General features: G+C 46.8%; 1 protein-coding gene across 4 annotated transcripts in view; it reads right to left on the bottom strand.

Annotated features, from left to right (window-relative positions):
* Positions 1-10,547, bottom strand: part of LOC144762130 (heme-binding protein 1-like) — a 76,859-nt gene extending 66,312 nt beyond the window's left edge. For 2 of the 4 annotated variants that reach the window (XM_078647271.1, XM_078647272.1), the window contains exons 1-2: positions 10,380-10,481; positions 6,341-6,495 (exon numbers count right to left, since the gene is read on the bottom strand). In XM_078647271.1, the coding sequence (XP_078503397.1) occupies positions 6,341-6,494 (154 nt within the window). In that variant the 5' untranslated portion in view covers position 6,495; positions 10,380-10,481. Of the gene's footprint in view, positions 1-6,340; positions 6,496-10,316 lie in introns of all 4 variants that reach the window. The other 2 variants (XM_078647269.1, XM_078647270.1) reach the window with 2 other exon arrangements.
* Between the last annotated feature and the right edge of the window lie 5,608 nt (positions 10,548-16,155).

Raw genomic sequence — 16,155 nt, 5'->3', positions numbered from 1 at the left:
TGATACAATAGATCCTATAAAAATAACAAAACTGAGAGAAGCCCGCAGCCAACCCCAAGAAAGTGAAAAGGGAGTTACGCAGAAATCAATGGAACTCGTTCTGGGCCAAATTACAGCAAGACATCAAAACAAATAACTCCGCTAGGTTCTGGCGTACAATCAATAGCGCATCTGGGCGCGCATCTAAAGTCGCCTCCTCATGCATACTGGAGTCGGAGTGGGTTGATTTCCTTCATCTTCACTTCAACGATCGGAAAGCAAATATCTTAGATCAGATTTTTCCCTCCGAAGACAATATGGCACAAATAGTGGTTGATCGGGCGCCTGATCCGAACATCATAAATACACCAATGAAGGAACGTCTTAATGATGATCAAAAAATGGAATTATGAAATGAGTGTCCCTCCACTCACAGCAGTAATGAATTTACAACAATTCAGAAGGCAGAAATTGGAAACCTGATTAAAAAAGCTCGGAAGGACGGGGCCCCAGGTCCAGGTGGAATTCCTCAAGCCTTGTACAAGGAAGATGTAACTTTCTGGGCTGAGAAGCTATGCACTTTATTTAATTCAACTCTGCAGCATAACACAATACCGCCCTCTTGGCGGGGATCAATCCTCGCACCAATCTTCAAAGGTGGAGACAAAAAATCCCCGGGAAATTACCGCCTCATTGCCCTCATCGACAATGAAGCAAAGTACTTTGCGGGAGTTTTGCTTAACTCACTTAGGGCATGGGCGGATGACAACTCAGTTATTCCTCCGAATCAAACTGGCTTCACAAGCAACACTGGCACCTCAGTTAATCTGATGACCCTCTCCTGCCTGATCGATCAAGCGAAGTTCAGCTCCTGCCCACTCTACATGGGATTTATCGACTTCCAAGCGGCCTTTGACAACGTAAATAGAGCAAAGCTCTGGCGGAAGCGGTCAAGACTCAACATTCCAGCCGACCTCCTAAGAGCCATACAACTCCTCCATCAAGATACATGGGTTAGGATTAAGATCGGGGACGGCTCAAGACTATCACGCCCAATTTCGACGACAAAGGGTCTTAAACAGGGCTGCGTCCTGGCCCCGATACTTTTTAACTTATTTTTATCTGAACTCCCTGAAGCCTTAAATAAGGTTAATTCCCACGCTCCCCAAGTAACGGGTCTGTTGCTGTCAAACCTTCTATATGCTGACGACGTGGTCCTCCTTAGCAAAACAAAGATCGGATGCAAAGGCTCCTGGACGCCACCTCGGAATACTCAAATAAGAACGAGCTCCAGATCAACAACAAGAAAACTAAAATCTTGGAAAGCTAAGAATTTGTCTTGGACTATGAACAAGGAAAGGATTGCTTAATCCAACTGTCATAAGTACCTCGGAGTTATTTTCAACAACAATGACAAATACAAATCCCACTTAGAAGAACAAAAAAGGAAGGGTGTTGCACTTGCTTTTGCAATTGGATCAATCCAAAAGAAACTACAAGGTCCAACCTTCGCACCTACAATTTAGGTTGCTCAGGCAAAAATCATTCCCACCCTGTGAGAAGTTGGCCTGATAGGTGATGTTTCCAATTCTGGAACCACCTATTATCAGACCAAACAATCCCTTATGGTGTCTGGTTGTAAGTCAACCTTATTAGACAAGCTATCCTAGGGGTAGCATGGACTAAGCAGCCTAAAGGCTTAACTTAAGAGGTCGTGTTAAGCGAGCTGTTTTACCACATACAATCCTGTAATATCAAATGAAAGGACACCACACAAGTATATATTATAAAAATATATGTGTTTATTACTAAAAACAATCCCCAGTATTCTTTATGAATAAAGGGGCACAAGCGTTAAATCAAAAGCACAGTTTAAACATACAAAGTTGCACAATTATGGATGAGGGCGGGTGGCCACTCAAACCATATACTAAACAAGTGGTATAAGAGATGCCACTCGAGCAGTGGTTAGGCCTAGGGCCTAGGGAATCGCTGGGAGCAGTCGGGACAAGCAATGCTGAAGTCGGGAACGGCCCACGGGATTCGGGAGCAGTGCGGAAAGCGCACGCATGCACCAATGTTAACCAATGGTGCGTAAAAGTTGTAAAGTTAGAGTTTAAGGACACTTCCGCTGAACCTAGAGGAACAAAACTTAGGACACAGACCCTAGAGATGTGTACCAGTGTGGGAACACCGGCGGAGCAAAGTTACCTCACCCACAGGAAGCGGGTGCACAGGGTCGAAGTTGAGTCGGGTTTCGTCACGCAGGCTCTTGGTGCTTGAAGCTGAAAGGGCTGCAGGCGGGGTGAAAGTGAAGTGTCCGGTGGAGTCCAAGGGTGGACTCAAGTCGAAGAGTACCTGAAAGCAGAGGGGACAGAGTCTGGGTCACTCAGCAGTGACCAGGGTGGAACCAGGACGGAACCAGGCAATGTCGGGCGCAATCAGGTGGTCGTCGAGGAGCTTCTCTCCGCTGTCACGTGGGCTCTGGGGCATCTGCGACGTCCAGGAGCAGGTCACGATCTGTCCCACGCAGGCTCTCGCCGTCGGCGCTGTCGGCTTCAAGATTGGAGCAAACAACACTTGGCAAAAGCAATCCACGGGGAACCGGGAGATTGCTTCTCACTCGAACCAGGAAGGTCAGAGTGGGGGCTCCTTTTCAGGGGAGCTGGTGTAGATCTGGAGCAACCAGATTCACAAGTCGTATTCGTAGTTTCGTCGGCACAGGGACCACTAGCCAGCTGGCAAGTGACCGGGCCAACGCGTTGAGCCAAATGGAGCAGAAGGGCCCCACGCAGCACTCGTCGAGTGTGGAGGGCTGAACTTCGTTGCAAGAGTGGCTCAGGGTGGGGGCTTCTCAAACCCCGGTGCACAGCTTCGAGGGTCACTCGTGGGCTGCACGGTCAGCGTCTCGTGGTCAATTCAAGATGGCGTGCCCCACGCTTCCGGTCGCCTCCACGGGTCTCAGCTCTGCAGGGACTGTGGATCGGGCTGTTGGAAGGCAGGTAAGCTTGATCTCGTCGATCTCTGTCGCTCGAGTTCCGGCGGGAACTGCAACAAAGTAGACGTCGAGGGCTGGATGGTGCCTGCTTACACAGGGTGGTCACTCCTTGACCACAAGGGAGATTCTTCGGGCTTCCACGTTGAGTAGGAGGTCCAAGGGTCCAGAGTTTCGTTTCTTATGTTTCGTTCAGGAAATCTAAAGTGCATTGGCACGGCTCCCACTCTTATTCGAATCTGGGGGGCGTGGTTACCTGCTAGGTCCCCCCCTATGGGTGGGACCCAGGAAGTGGGTGGATACACCCCCTTCCTTTGATCCAGGCCGCCCTGGCACGAGGGCTGGAGTGCCCCAGAACCGGTTTGGCCGGATTATGCAAGGGGCAGCCTTGTGCGCCCCAGGCAGTGTCTGGTTTCTTTCAAACCTCCCTGCTACAATCCACTATCTCCTGTCTGGAGGGTGGTGACACCCTCCTGCGACAGGAAACCCTTTGTCCAGGCCCCATTTGGCTGAGTTTCGGTCAGCTGCAGGGGTCCAGACTCTTGTCTGTGGCAGAGGCATCCATTTTGTGGATCTAAGGTCCTTTTAGAAATTAACCGCATTTAAGTAAAGCAACATGTCTTACCCCTCTAGAGGGGTGGAATGCTATCCCCGTCGCCAGAACTGGCGAGGGGATAGTATTCCAAATCGTATGACACCTTACACGACATGTTTTGATAAAGCCAAACCAAAGTTGCTATATAACCGCGAGGATTATAAGGCACTTAAGAGTATATGGTATGGCCTTATCCTGAAACAGCTTAGGGAGTTGTTCCCGACAGCTGCAGACAGGCTCAGCTCATGCTAGAGCTCCATCTCACATTAAACCACGCACTCTGCCTCCAGGATTGATGAGGCCTTCCATAGGAGTGGCTCACAGGTTAATATGTGTCCAGATATAGGTTTAGATATAGGTATACTATATCTAAGTAAGGGGTGATTACACCACCTTACCCCAGCTGAGTGATCAGCCAGTTGTGTCAATTTAAGAACCAGCCAGGGGTGGCAAAAGATATGCTGCAGCCCCTGGTAGGCCTTGGTGGCCCCTATGCCCTGGGCACCTATAATGCATTATACAGGGGCTGACAAGGAGTCCATTTCCAATTGTGGTATGTACCTAGGGTACATGGAATCCATTTTACAGAGAGAGCAGATGGCCTGGGGCCCTGATTAGCAGGGAACCAGGTCAACTAAGTCAAAAAACCAGCTAAACACAGGTAAAAAAATCTGGGGTAACCATAGTCAGGTAGCCACCTTCCCACACACCCTAACTTATGGTAGCGAAGTCCTAAAAGGTCTGGACAGCGGCCAATTAGATAAAATCATCACAAAGATCTATAGATCAGTGTTTAAGCTACCAACCGTAACATCACCGGCTCAAATCAGGTTGGAAATGGGAATCTGCCATCAACCACTAGCCAGAGCCATGACTTTTCTTGTATGCTGTCACAAATTGAGGTCATCGAAGGAAGGCAGCCTAGGACACCACCTGTGGGCCAGTCTTGATACGAACTCATGGCGAGCTGGACACGACTACTGGGTAAAAGGTTTGACAACCCTATGCCTAAAGGATCTTTGGAGTATGCACGTAAGTCAGAAGGAATTCAAACGGCTAGCGAAAATAAGCACAAAACAACTTTCGATAGTGGAAGACAAGGCTCGCCTAGCAAAAAGAAGTCATGGGTGGTTGACCCTGCAATCCTATGCTTTGCTGATCCCACAACAGTATCTAACCGTATCCTTTACCGCACGAACAAAACTATCAGCCTGATTCATTTAATCTCCCGTTTTGCGAGCCCCTAATAGCGATTCATAAGGAATCGCTATTAAGGACTTGCAAAACGGGATTCATGTAGAAATTGCATAAAGAATTGCGATTCCTACACATTCCTTATTTGCGATTAGCAAATTGCTAATCGCAAAAAAGGAATAACTCCCCATTCATTCCTATGGGCCAGAAGGCCCATAGGAATGAATGGGGAGTATTCCTTATTTGCGATTAGCAATTAGCTAATCGCAAATAAGATAGCGATTTAAAGGGTGCCAGGGGTGTCCAAAGGACACCCTGTAGCACCCCTTAAATGCAAATTGAAACAGGTGTTGCGCACACACATGTCCAAAGGACATGTGTGTGTGCAACATGCAACTTAGAAAAATGCTTTTAAAAGCATTTTTCTAAGTTTTCGCTATTTCCCACGAGGTTTGACCTCGCGGTAAATAGCGGGCCGAAATTGCGAATTCGCAATTTTTAAATGGATGATGAATTGCATTTAAGGAATCTCAAATAGAGATTCCTTAAATGTAATTCCTCGCAAAATAGCGAAATCGCTATTACTGATTTTTGCATTTGGGATGATGAATCCCAAATGCAAAAATAGCGCTCGCAAAGGGCCAGATTCTCCGAATCTGGCCCTTTGCGAGCCGATTTCGGCTTGATGAATCAGGCTGTAAGCTTTTTAAAAGTGAGATTGGGAGTTATTAACTTGTTGGTTCACTGGCCAAAATGGAAAAGAGAGCATAGACGAGATCCTATGTCGACTTTGTGGGAAATACAAAGAAGACATAATACACATCATATGTCTTTGTCCAAAACTGGTGACGGAAAGACGGGCCCTCCTTAAACATCTCTGGAACACTAAAATGATCAGAACGCGTAGAGCAGCAGTCCTGGCCTGCTTTGACCCTAGGAACACTAAATTAAACTGTGCCCTAGTAAGGTTCATGGATCACGCAGCAAAAAAACTTTGTGAGGGGCCTACAGTCTGTGATCCTCCATTGGCATAACGTTTTGGCAAGCTCCGCCCGTCATCCCAACCCATTTTGGACTTACTTTACTCCCCTTTTTAAATGAATTTCTGATACGTTTTAAAAATGTTGTACTTGCAATGGTTTTTTTAATCACGCAATAAAGTTCTTGTACGCTATAAAAAGGCATACATAGTCTTGCACATAAAAACAGTCAAAGGTTCCAAAGTGACATTTAGGACATCATGCAAAATCAGTAACATCAGAGGGATGGATGTGACTTTGGCCTCAAGAAAAGTCCTTTGTGTATGGTGACTGAGGGAATCCAAAGAAAGAAAGAGTGTGCAAGAGCTAGTGAAGAAAAAAAGAAGGAAGTGTGCTAAATGGTAGGGAACAATGGGAGAAGACAGGCAGGAAATCACAGAGAGAAAACAGAAGAGTTAACAAGTGACAGACAGAGCATGACATAGGTCGGAAGAAACTCAAAGAAGATGGGAAGAAGACAGCAAAAGGCTAAGTAAAAGTAACCAGAGAGCCTACAGGGTGGGAGGCATTTATTGATTTCTTTACAAAGAAACTCACCAGGAGGAAGGCTGACGCGATGAGCAGTTGCCACAGCCTCCCAGTGAGAGAACTGGCTCTGTGCTAAATTATCCTGTTGCTGTTCCTGTGTCCCATCATCTTCCATCAGCTCGTCTTCTAACTGGTTCAGGTCCTCCAGAGTGATGAGGGACATCCTGTGACACAGAGGTAGGCAAACAAGTAAATACTTGAGACCTTGTGAAGCAGAAACAACACACCAGAGAGATGGAAATGTATTGCATAACCCTCAATCCACACACACAATATTCTCCCCCTGCCAAGCACAGAAGGCTTCAGAAATGGATTTTCCTGCAAGAACCTCAAATGAGCTAAATGTCACAGGTGCATTCTAATTATTGCATTTGGTACTTGTGCTGCCTGAGGTGGGCACCGTGTCCCCATGCAAACCTTCAATAACAAGGAAAGACCAAGCTTACAGAGGAGCACCAGGGCTTTCCAGTGAGCCTGTAGTAGTATCTGGTTTCTGTATTTACAGCAATACTTATTACATGGATTGCTTTATCTGCCCTTGAGTTGTGCAGCCCCCAGAGAGTTGGCCTCAGAAATTAGATGTGCTCAGGGTACCAGAATCATACACTGCAGACTTTCTCCTATTGAGTCATTCTTCTGGATGGCTCAGTGACATTGCATTGTATTGCAACATCTATATAACACTTACTACTCATACGTGGGGCACAGAAGTGCTTGCTTACATGGGTAACAGGCTACATTGTGTAGTGTGTGTAGTTAGAAGCATTTTGCCTTTTTTTGGTCCTGTGTGGGAAGTGGTTCTATATCGTGCATGATGATCACTGAGGTGTAGTTATCTTGTTCTGGGATGTAGCGCTTAGCAGTGTGATGATTGAAGTGTAAGAGGCAGGTACTCAGTTTTTGGTTTTCAGTAAGCTGGTAGCTTTGAGCAGCTCTGTAAGTTAAATTCTTTTATAAACAAAAACAAATGGTGGTTTTTAATAATTTTTCAAACAAATATTTATTGTTTTACATTTCTAAAAGTGTTTTTTCTTCTGTTCCTTTTAAAATTGATGCGTTTTGTAATGGTTTTGATTAACCCAAAAGGTTCTAAAGGAGCTCTTCTGGTCAATGGTGTCAATGGGAAACTTCCAAACATGCAATGGCCCATCACTAACCAGAAACTTTCTAGAGCTCAAGCACGAACCCGTTTATGAAGGTTATTGGGATACCATCACAATCCCCGATTATAAGAAACGGTTTCATCAGTACAGGGTGGGTACCCTTCCTGTTAATTCTTGGCTGGAAACACTGTATCATGCCCATTTTGTAATTCCCAGCCGGAGAGCATAGGACACATCCTTTTTATTTGCCCAGAGTACAAACACCCACGCAACCAGTGGCTAAAGCCTATTTGTTTGTTGAAGGGCATTACTAACGGGACAGAGGCACTAAGGATTTTTAAAACGGACTGTTCTGAAAGCATTATAATTGCCGATTCCAAATTTTTGCACTGGATGTGGGTCATACGAAAGAGAAAGTTACGTCATAATTAAATGGAGTTTATTCTTAAAAATGTTATCTCTTACTACCACTGTGATGCGAATAGTTTAACAACCCTATATTTCTTTTTTAACTTAAATTATTGACTGGATTTTATACTTTGTACATTTTATATCTTTAAAAAAAAAAACGACGTCAATATACTGTAATGGAATTACCAGAAGACATGTTTACTTGGCAGGAATTTTGTGATTCTGATATCAGTGTTATATAGCTCGTCCCTGTTTTTAGTTACTGTATATTTCTCTTTTTAAAATTTGTTTAGTCTTTCATGACCGGTGTCGAAATAAAGACTTATTTGACTTGACTTGACTTGATTAACCGCACAAATAAAAAAAGTCATTCATTCAGCTCTGTAAATCCCTTTATGGTATTTCTTACTTTCATAGTCCACTTAGCATGTTACTGCACTGGATTGTTGATTTTAAGATATTTTATTTAAAAATTAGGTTACTGGGCAGACATAGGTTAAAGAGAAATGGTGGAGAGGTCTGCAGGGATGGACATTGATATTATCATCCCATATCTGATTGCTATAATGAGATGTCAAGAAGCAGCCGTAGTAAGTAGCTTGTTGGGACCTTCAGTAGTGGACTAAAAGAAAGTCCTCTATTGGCCAGCGGCATGCGGAATTATCTCTTCAGTTATTCAACAAATGTCCAGCTAGTAATGAGGTGGATCATGATTTCAAAACCCAGCAAATTAGAAATAAACTTCCCCTCACTTTGAGTTAGTAAATGGCGTAAGAGTAAATCGACCCATAGTAACGCCTGTTATTTAAATAGCTTAGACACAGTAGAAGCATTCGATAATAATCACTTGTTAATATTACAAAACTCAACTTGCCATCTCTTTGATTGTGATACTTTCCTTGGACCATGTTCACCCTCTGAACCCTGAACTGAACGAATGGTTTCCACGGGCCTGAGTAGAATGACATTCCTTCACAAAATCTTTCATCTTCACTGAGTTCAAATAAACAACTATTTGGAGACTGAGAGGGCTGAGAGAGATGAAAACTACTTCTACACAGTTGCCAAAATTCCCATATCATGGGTGACACAAACAGTTCTGTTTTATTCCCCACCTCCACATGGCACAAGAAAAATATGCGCTATAATGCTGCACCTTCTGGTAGCTTCCCGTTCTCGCATTATATCGCTTTCTTTTAATAAAGTTTAGCCATGTTGACCAGCAGCCACATTGCTCTACAACATGGCTAAAGGATATTTGCAAAGCCATAGCTTTAACCCCTTGCGTGCGCATGACGGAACCACGACGTCATGAGCCACGGGCGGCGTGTGCTCATGACAGTGTGGTTCTGTCATGCTGCGGCCGCTACGCCCACGCGGCATTAATTCCCCGCCTGTGCGGGCGGATTAATGAGCGGGCGGGCTGTGACGGAAGCAAGCCGTCATGAGGGCAGGTTGCCCGTGACTCTTGATGGCATGGTTCTGTCACGAGCATGGAAGCGCTGAGCTCACCCCCCCCGTGCCGCGGCGAAATTCGTGCCATGGCGAAAGGGGTTGACGTAGCTAGAGGTGGGTGAGACACTGAATGCTCAAGTCAGGCTTGAGCCTGGAGCCCCGCTCTAGCTCAGCTCGAGGTCCTGTTGGAACCTCAAGCCTATAACGAGCTGAGTTTTGCGGTATCTTCTGCCTGCTACCCCCCCACAACCCAGGATGTGGTGCAAGGGCCAGGACTGCTGACTGTAGAACTGGGGAGCAAAGTTTGAGTCTCAGCGTCAGCTGAACATACCGTGATTCTGGGCAAATCATTTAATCTACCCATGCCTATAAACCATGAACGTGACTGTAATTTAACTGCTGCTCATGTATAGCGCTCCAGTGCCTTCGGGTGCAGTTTGCACTCTATAAAAACTCCCCAAAAAATCAGAAGGAGATAAAAGCAAGCCTTTAAAGAACTAAAGATAAATAGGTACCTTTATTGACTGGTTTGTATGACGTGAAAGCAGAAAACCAGTGCAGTGCTATAATTGGACATATTGTATTGTAATTGCATTTATATAGCGCTTACTACCCCTGAGGAGGCGCCGAAGCGCGTTTTCAGCGGGTAGGGCGCTACTCCGGGACCCATAGAGGATTAGTGTTGAATTAGTGAAACATGCAAGTACATTTTAAGTGGTAGATAGGTTAGTCAGTTATTTGGAATATATCAAGGTCAAAGCTTCCACCGGTTAAAGAAATACACTTTTATGAACTTTGAAGAGTTTTTTCATATTTTAATGTGGTTTGCTGGATCAATAAAAAAAAACAACACGGCTCGGCTCTCCCTGTTCCTTTGCTGGCCCCCTAGCTCTAGGTGCAGCCCAGACCTCTTGCCTTTGCCAGTGCTTGTTTATCCACATCGCCCCCTGCCGGCCGGAGCCTGTCATTACCGGGTCCCTCAGTCATCTATGGGCGCTGCCCCACCAGGGAGGCACCAGGGGGTCGGCGGGTCAAAGGTCACGCACCTAGACTGCCTCAGCGGGTCAAAGGTCACGCACCTGAACGGTCCGGCGGGTTGCGTGCGCCTCACGAGCTGTGTTTACTTCACACCCGGAAGTCGTTAATTATCAGCTGCGTCGTTAGCACCAGACGGCGTCAACCGGGTGAGTGGGCAGAGAGGACGGACAAGCGCCGCCGCGAGCGGCCATCTTGCTACAGGCGGAAGTGCGTGATAGAAGCAGAAGGCAGACTGCCGAGCCAGCTGGCCGTGCATAACAGAACATTGAAACTTATACGGTACTCTGCGCACGGGTATCATGTGACAGAACACGTACCATACAACTGGATTCCTTGCCAGACGTGGTCTGGACGGCGAGCACACAGAGTCCAGCTCAGGGCACTCTCGGGCACCGCCCGCCTCCACAGGCCTCAGTCACCCAAGGCCACTTCAAGATGGCGGCGCGGTTCGTTGGGACCCAGCACCGCGACTGTCACAGCGCGCGGCAATAGAAATAGACGAAGGACAACTTACCGCCCTGAGGCAATGATGCTGGGGTTAGACCCTTAAGGACCAACATCTGTTTCCTGGCCCCAAATTGTATAAACAAACATTTACTGCATTGTAAATAGGGCTCCTGGTTTTCTGCTATTTATTTTTGTATCATTTCTGTCTTTATCCATATTTATTTTTTATCCCTCTTAATGTTATTTGTCCATATTAATTTTGTGTTTTTAGAATAAATCTAGTCGTTAAATGGTATATTTCAATATCTATTTAACTTTTAGACGTGCACTAATACGTGGAAGCCTCGCGCTTTTTAGAAAATTAAACAGCCAGATATAACATAACACTACAACCATAGGTTCATATTAGTTTTATATTACAAATATATGTTAACTTATGCCTGTATTTAAGAAAATCTGATCCTGTTTTGTAATTCTATGTCAGGAAGCGGAGGCGAGGAATATGCTAGTCCTTTCTCCATTTTATTGGACAGCACGTTAAAAGTACGAAGAAAAAACAACCATGAACTACCCTAACCAACATGGCAGCAGTAGTCATGGCAGCACATTAGCCAATCAGAGTCCATACAACAGCATAAAGGTATCCCACGTCGGTAGTCCTTCCTCTTTCTCCATTGCTGCCGCGTCAAGATAAGTCCCCGTTTTTTCTCCTCACTTATTCTGTGGCGTGGCTGTTTTGCAAATTTATCGTTGACAGATTGTTTTTGGATATATTTGGTATAGCGACTCTTCAATTAACTCGCGGGCTGTTTCTTAACGCCCCTAACGACACGGTAGGCTTCTAAGCCCGAGCGTCTCAATTTCACGCGTGCGCGGTCTGTGGCGTTGTTTCACTAAGACGCTGACCGGCTTTCTCCACAGCGCTTTTAGCCGCGCTTGTGGTGAAGACGCGCTGAGGCTTAGCGGTTCTGTTTATTTATTGTGCCTCATTCCCCCCACACTGACGCTGCTTGTTGTGGCAAGACTTTTGTTGGTGGCTCACATTTATTTATATTTGAGATACATTTCTTGTATCAGTCACATATAAACTCAGGCAATTTACACACTGTATTGCTTTTGTGTTGCCTTTTGTGGGTACCTGTGTGGGGGGACCCCCCTTTTAATTAGCTTGGGGTATATTTCATTGTATGGGTGCCCATTCCTCTGCGGAAATGCAGACTAGTCCAGATCATGATTATGTGGCTAATAATTCTAGCCAGCCTTCACAGCCTCTTTTGCGCCCTCCTGCAGAGGTGGACAGACTCCTGTCTACGGCTATTGCCCAGGCGCTGGCACCTCTGCAGGACAGTGTCAACAAACTGTCTGCCCACGTGTTCAAACTGGTACGGGTATTTTGAGGGACAGTGGGGCTGGGCCCAGTGGGGTACTCTCTGTGCCATCACGCACGGTCAGAAAGCATGACGCGGGGCACCTGGAAGGCTTTAGCAAACTTGCGGAGGTCTTTCACAAGAGTGCGCGCACGCTAAGAAGCGCACCCTCCCGGGGGGACGACTCACCCGGAGAGATTGGTGGTGGAACCACCCAGGACCTTGACCAGGAGGATGGGTTTCCCCCAGAGGGAGATGATGATGAGGACGACTATGTTGATGATGATGAGGATGCCTCCTCGGAGGATATGACTGATGTTAGCAGGTCTTGGCGTCCTAAATCCAACGTCTCAGATTTTGGAGATGGTGATCTGGTTCCTCCGGATATGTTTGACCCTACCACTATTTTCAGACCCCGTTCATCTGAATGGATCCCTGAAAAGTCTACGGCGGACTATGTCGCTGCTAAGCTTCGACAACTGCTCTCTCAGGACGTGCGTTTGCGTCTACGTTCGGAGTGCCCACGCCCTTCTCTTCCAAATAGAGTGGCAGTCACTCCTGAAATAGACACAAAATTATGTACGTTTTTTGCTAAATACATCAAGGACCCTAAGAAGGGGATAGACAGATCCTGGAAAGCTTGTCAGGACAAGTTATTGGACGTTGTAGGTCCCCTTACGAAAATCATTGAACTTGCACAACGTTCCAAAGAGACCTGTATGCCACTTCCAGTTGATGACGTAGCGGGTTGGGCCCAGAGGGCTATGTGTCTCCTAGGCAATGCCAACTGTGCTCTCTCTGCGGAGCGTCGCTGTTCACTCTTACTTAAGATAGATCCCAAACTTGGCGAGTTATCTTCATCTGAGGCAGGTTCTGCGGCACAAGGTGCTGTGTTTGGAGACCCTTTTGTAAAGGAACTAGGGAAGTTTGTGGCAACTTTTTCTGCCTTTGATAAGGCGCAGGCTTCCATGAAGAAAATGTTTCCTAAGAAGGTTTTTGGCGGGGCCGGCAGAGGCCGGGGTCGCTCTTCCGGCTGCCAGTTCCAGCAAGGCTCCAATAAGGGTCAGCCCAGAAGGAACAATGTATGGAATGACGGACGGCAGGGTTCCTTCTATCCATCCCGTGGAGGCAGAGGCCAAGGCAGAGGACGTGGAGGCAATCAGTCCAACTCCAAGGGATTAAACGGTAAGCTTTTCCCTCATATCTCAGGTACGACTGGGGGGAAGGATTGCTTTGTTTCTTCAGGCCTGGTCGGCTCTAACCTCAGATTTTTGGGTTCTGGAAACTGTTCAGGGGTTTCACATAGAGTTCTACGGTTCCCCCGTTCAACTCTCTCGACCTCGTCCACTGTTTTTTTCGCAAACAGAGCAGGAGCTCATAGATTTGGAGGTTCAGGCTATGCTGATAAAAGGCACCATCATTCCCTCTTCTCTTCATCCAAGCGGTTTTCTCAGCAACATCTTTCTGGTCGAGAAGAAAGACAAAGGGTTCAGACCAGTTATCAACCTTCGTTCCTTCAACGAATGGTTGATTTACAGACATTTCAAGATGGAGGGCATCCATCTTTTGAGAGACCTTCTGCTACAGAACAATTGGTTGGTACGTTTGGACCTGAAAAATGTGTATCTTTTGGTTCCAATCTTCCCTCCGCATTGTCGATTCCTTCAGTTTCTCTGGAGGGATCAGGTCTACGAGTTCCGTACCCTCCCCTTTGGTCTTTCCTCAGCACCGTGGTGCTTTTCCAAACTCCTGCGACCGGTTGCCGAACACCTCAGAACCATGGGAATTCGCCTAATTATTTACTTGGACGATATTCTTTTAATGAATCAATCCAAGATTCTCCTTCTGCACCATCTTCAGATTACCATATCTCTTCTTCAGTCTCTGGGGTTCATTATCAATGCCCAGAAGTCGGACTTAGTTCCTCAACAGGAAATGACTTTCCTTGGGTTTCTGATCAAAACGACGTACGCAACGCTGCATCTCCCTTCTCAAAAGATATCAAAAATCAAGAAGGAGATTCGCAAGGTCCTTCGTCGGGACCGGATTTCTCTCCGTCAATTGGCCAGGAATGTGGGCTTACTGTCTTCATCGATCCAGGCCATTTTTCCAGGCCCACTTCACTACAGGGCTCTCCAGAGACTAAAAGCGTTTAATCTCCGCAAAGGTTTCACGTATTCGGAACTAATTTCTTTGTCCACGGAAGCCAGGTCGGAACTTCTTTGGTGGTTGGATCACATGGATGCTTGGAACGGGAGAGCCATTTTCGGCTCCCGTCCAGATCTTGTGATCGAATCGGATGCCAGTCGCCAGGGTTGGGGAGCCCGGTGCGGCTCCCTCTCGGTGGGAGGCAGATGGACGGAGGAGGAACTTCATCTCCACATCAACTGCTTGGAACTCCTGGCGGGATCGTTCGCCATCCGCTCGTTCACCATGGCCAAAGTCTCTTGTTGTGTCCTTCTACGGATGGACAATACGACTGCGGTCAGATATATCAATCGGCTGGGCGGCACTCATTCCAAAGTCCTAGCGGATCTTGCGAAGGATTTCTGGAACTATTGCCTTCTACGTCAGATTTCTGTCTTGGCGGAGTATCTCCCCGGCGAGCTGAACACGGTGGCGGATTGGCAATCCAGGAATTTTCGGGATGCCAGCGATTGGAAACTGGATCATTCTGTGTTTCAGAGGATTTCGGATCTTTGGGGCCTTCCTGTGTTGGACTTGTTTGCGTCCAGGTGGAACGCCCAACTTCCCCGGTTCTACAGCTGGAAGCCGGACCCGGGCGCGGAAGCAGTGGATGCCTTCCTGCAGGATTGGTCCCGGTTTCCAGCTTATTCGTTTCCCCCGTTCCTGTTCATTCAGAGGGTAGCAGCCCAGGTCCGCAGACAGCGAGCCTCTCTGATCTTGATCACTCCGATCTGGAGGGCTCAATGTTGGTTCCCGTCCCTTCTAGAATTATCATGGGACAGGCCTCTCCGGTTGCCGTCTTTCGATCTCATTCTGACGGATCCATTGGGTCATCCACATCCCCTAGTTCTCCAAGGCCATCTACGTCTCATGGCCTGGAGGATTCCAGGGGACGTTGGTCTAACGACACTCTTTCGAGAGATGCTGAACTCCTCATTCAGCGAGCCTGGGCCCCTCGTACCACTAAACGATACCGATCAGCCTGGAACAGATGGGTTCGTTGGTGTGTGGCAAAACACCTGGATCCCGTGGGCTCCTCTGTTACAGAGGTAATTAACTTCCTTGCTGAACTTTTCCACGAGAAACTTGCATACTGTACCATCAATTCTTTCAGATCAGCAATTTCCACTGGTCATGCCCATGTGGATGGTTCTCCTGTTGGAGAGCATCCTTGGGTTTGCAAACTCCTCAAGGGTATTCGTCTTTCACGTCCCCCGGAACCTTGCTATTCCGGTTTATGGGATGTGAATATGGTTTTGCGTTTCCTTCTTTCCTGGCAGGATAATGAGTACCTTTCACGTAAGGAGCTTTCGGCTAAATTGGCTATTCTCCTCTGTCTCATATCTTGCAAAAGGGCTTCTGATGTTCGTGCCCTTGATATTTCCGCCAGAGTCTTTTCCCCTGAAGGGGTTACTTTTACCGTTTCCAGAAGAACTAAGTGCAATACAAGGTCAGTATCTTATACAGCTTTTCCGGACTCGCTAAACTATGTGTTGTTCGTTGCCTCAAAACTTATGAAGATGTGACTCTGGAAGTCTGCCCTCCGGGCGAAAGACAATTGCTTATTGCGATTAAGAAACCTTTCAAGGCGGTTTCTTCTCCCACCATAGCCAGATGGGTCTGGTGGATTATGTCTGAGGCTGGTATTAACATTACGAACTTCGGCGTTCACTCCACTAGAGGCGCAATGGCTTCCAAGGCCGTCCAAGTTGGGGGCAGGTTGGAGGACATTATGAATGCAGCGGATTGGTCTTTGGACTCAACTTTCAAAAAGTTTTATTTTAAGCCAATCCATGAGGCTGCTTCTCTGGTGGTG

The sequence above is a fragment of the Lissotriton helveticus genome, chromosome 6, assembly GCF_964261635.1.
Source record: "Lissotriton helveticus chromosome 6, aLisHel1.1, whole genome shotgun sequence".
Taxonomy (NCBI): domain Eukaryota; kingdom Metazoa; phylum Chordata; class Amphibia; order Caudata; family Salamandridae; genus Lissotriton; species Lissotriton helveticus.
Note: the sequence above shows the minus strand (reverse complement) of the source record. Positions and strands in the feature narration are given on the sequence as shown.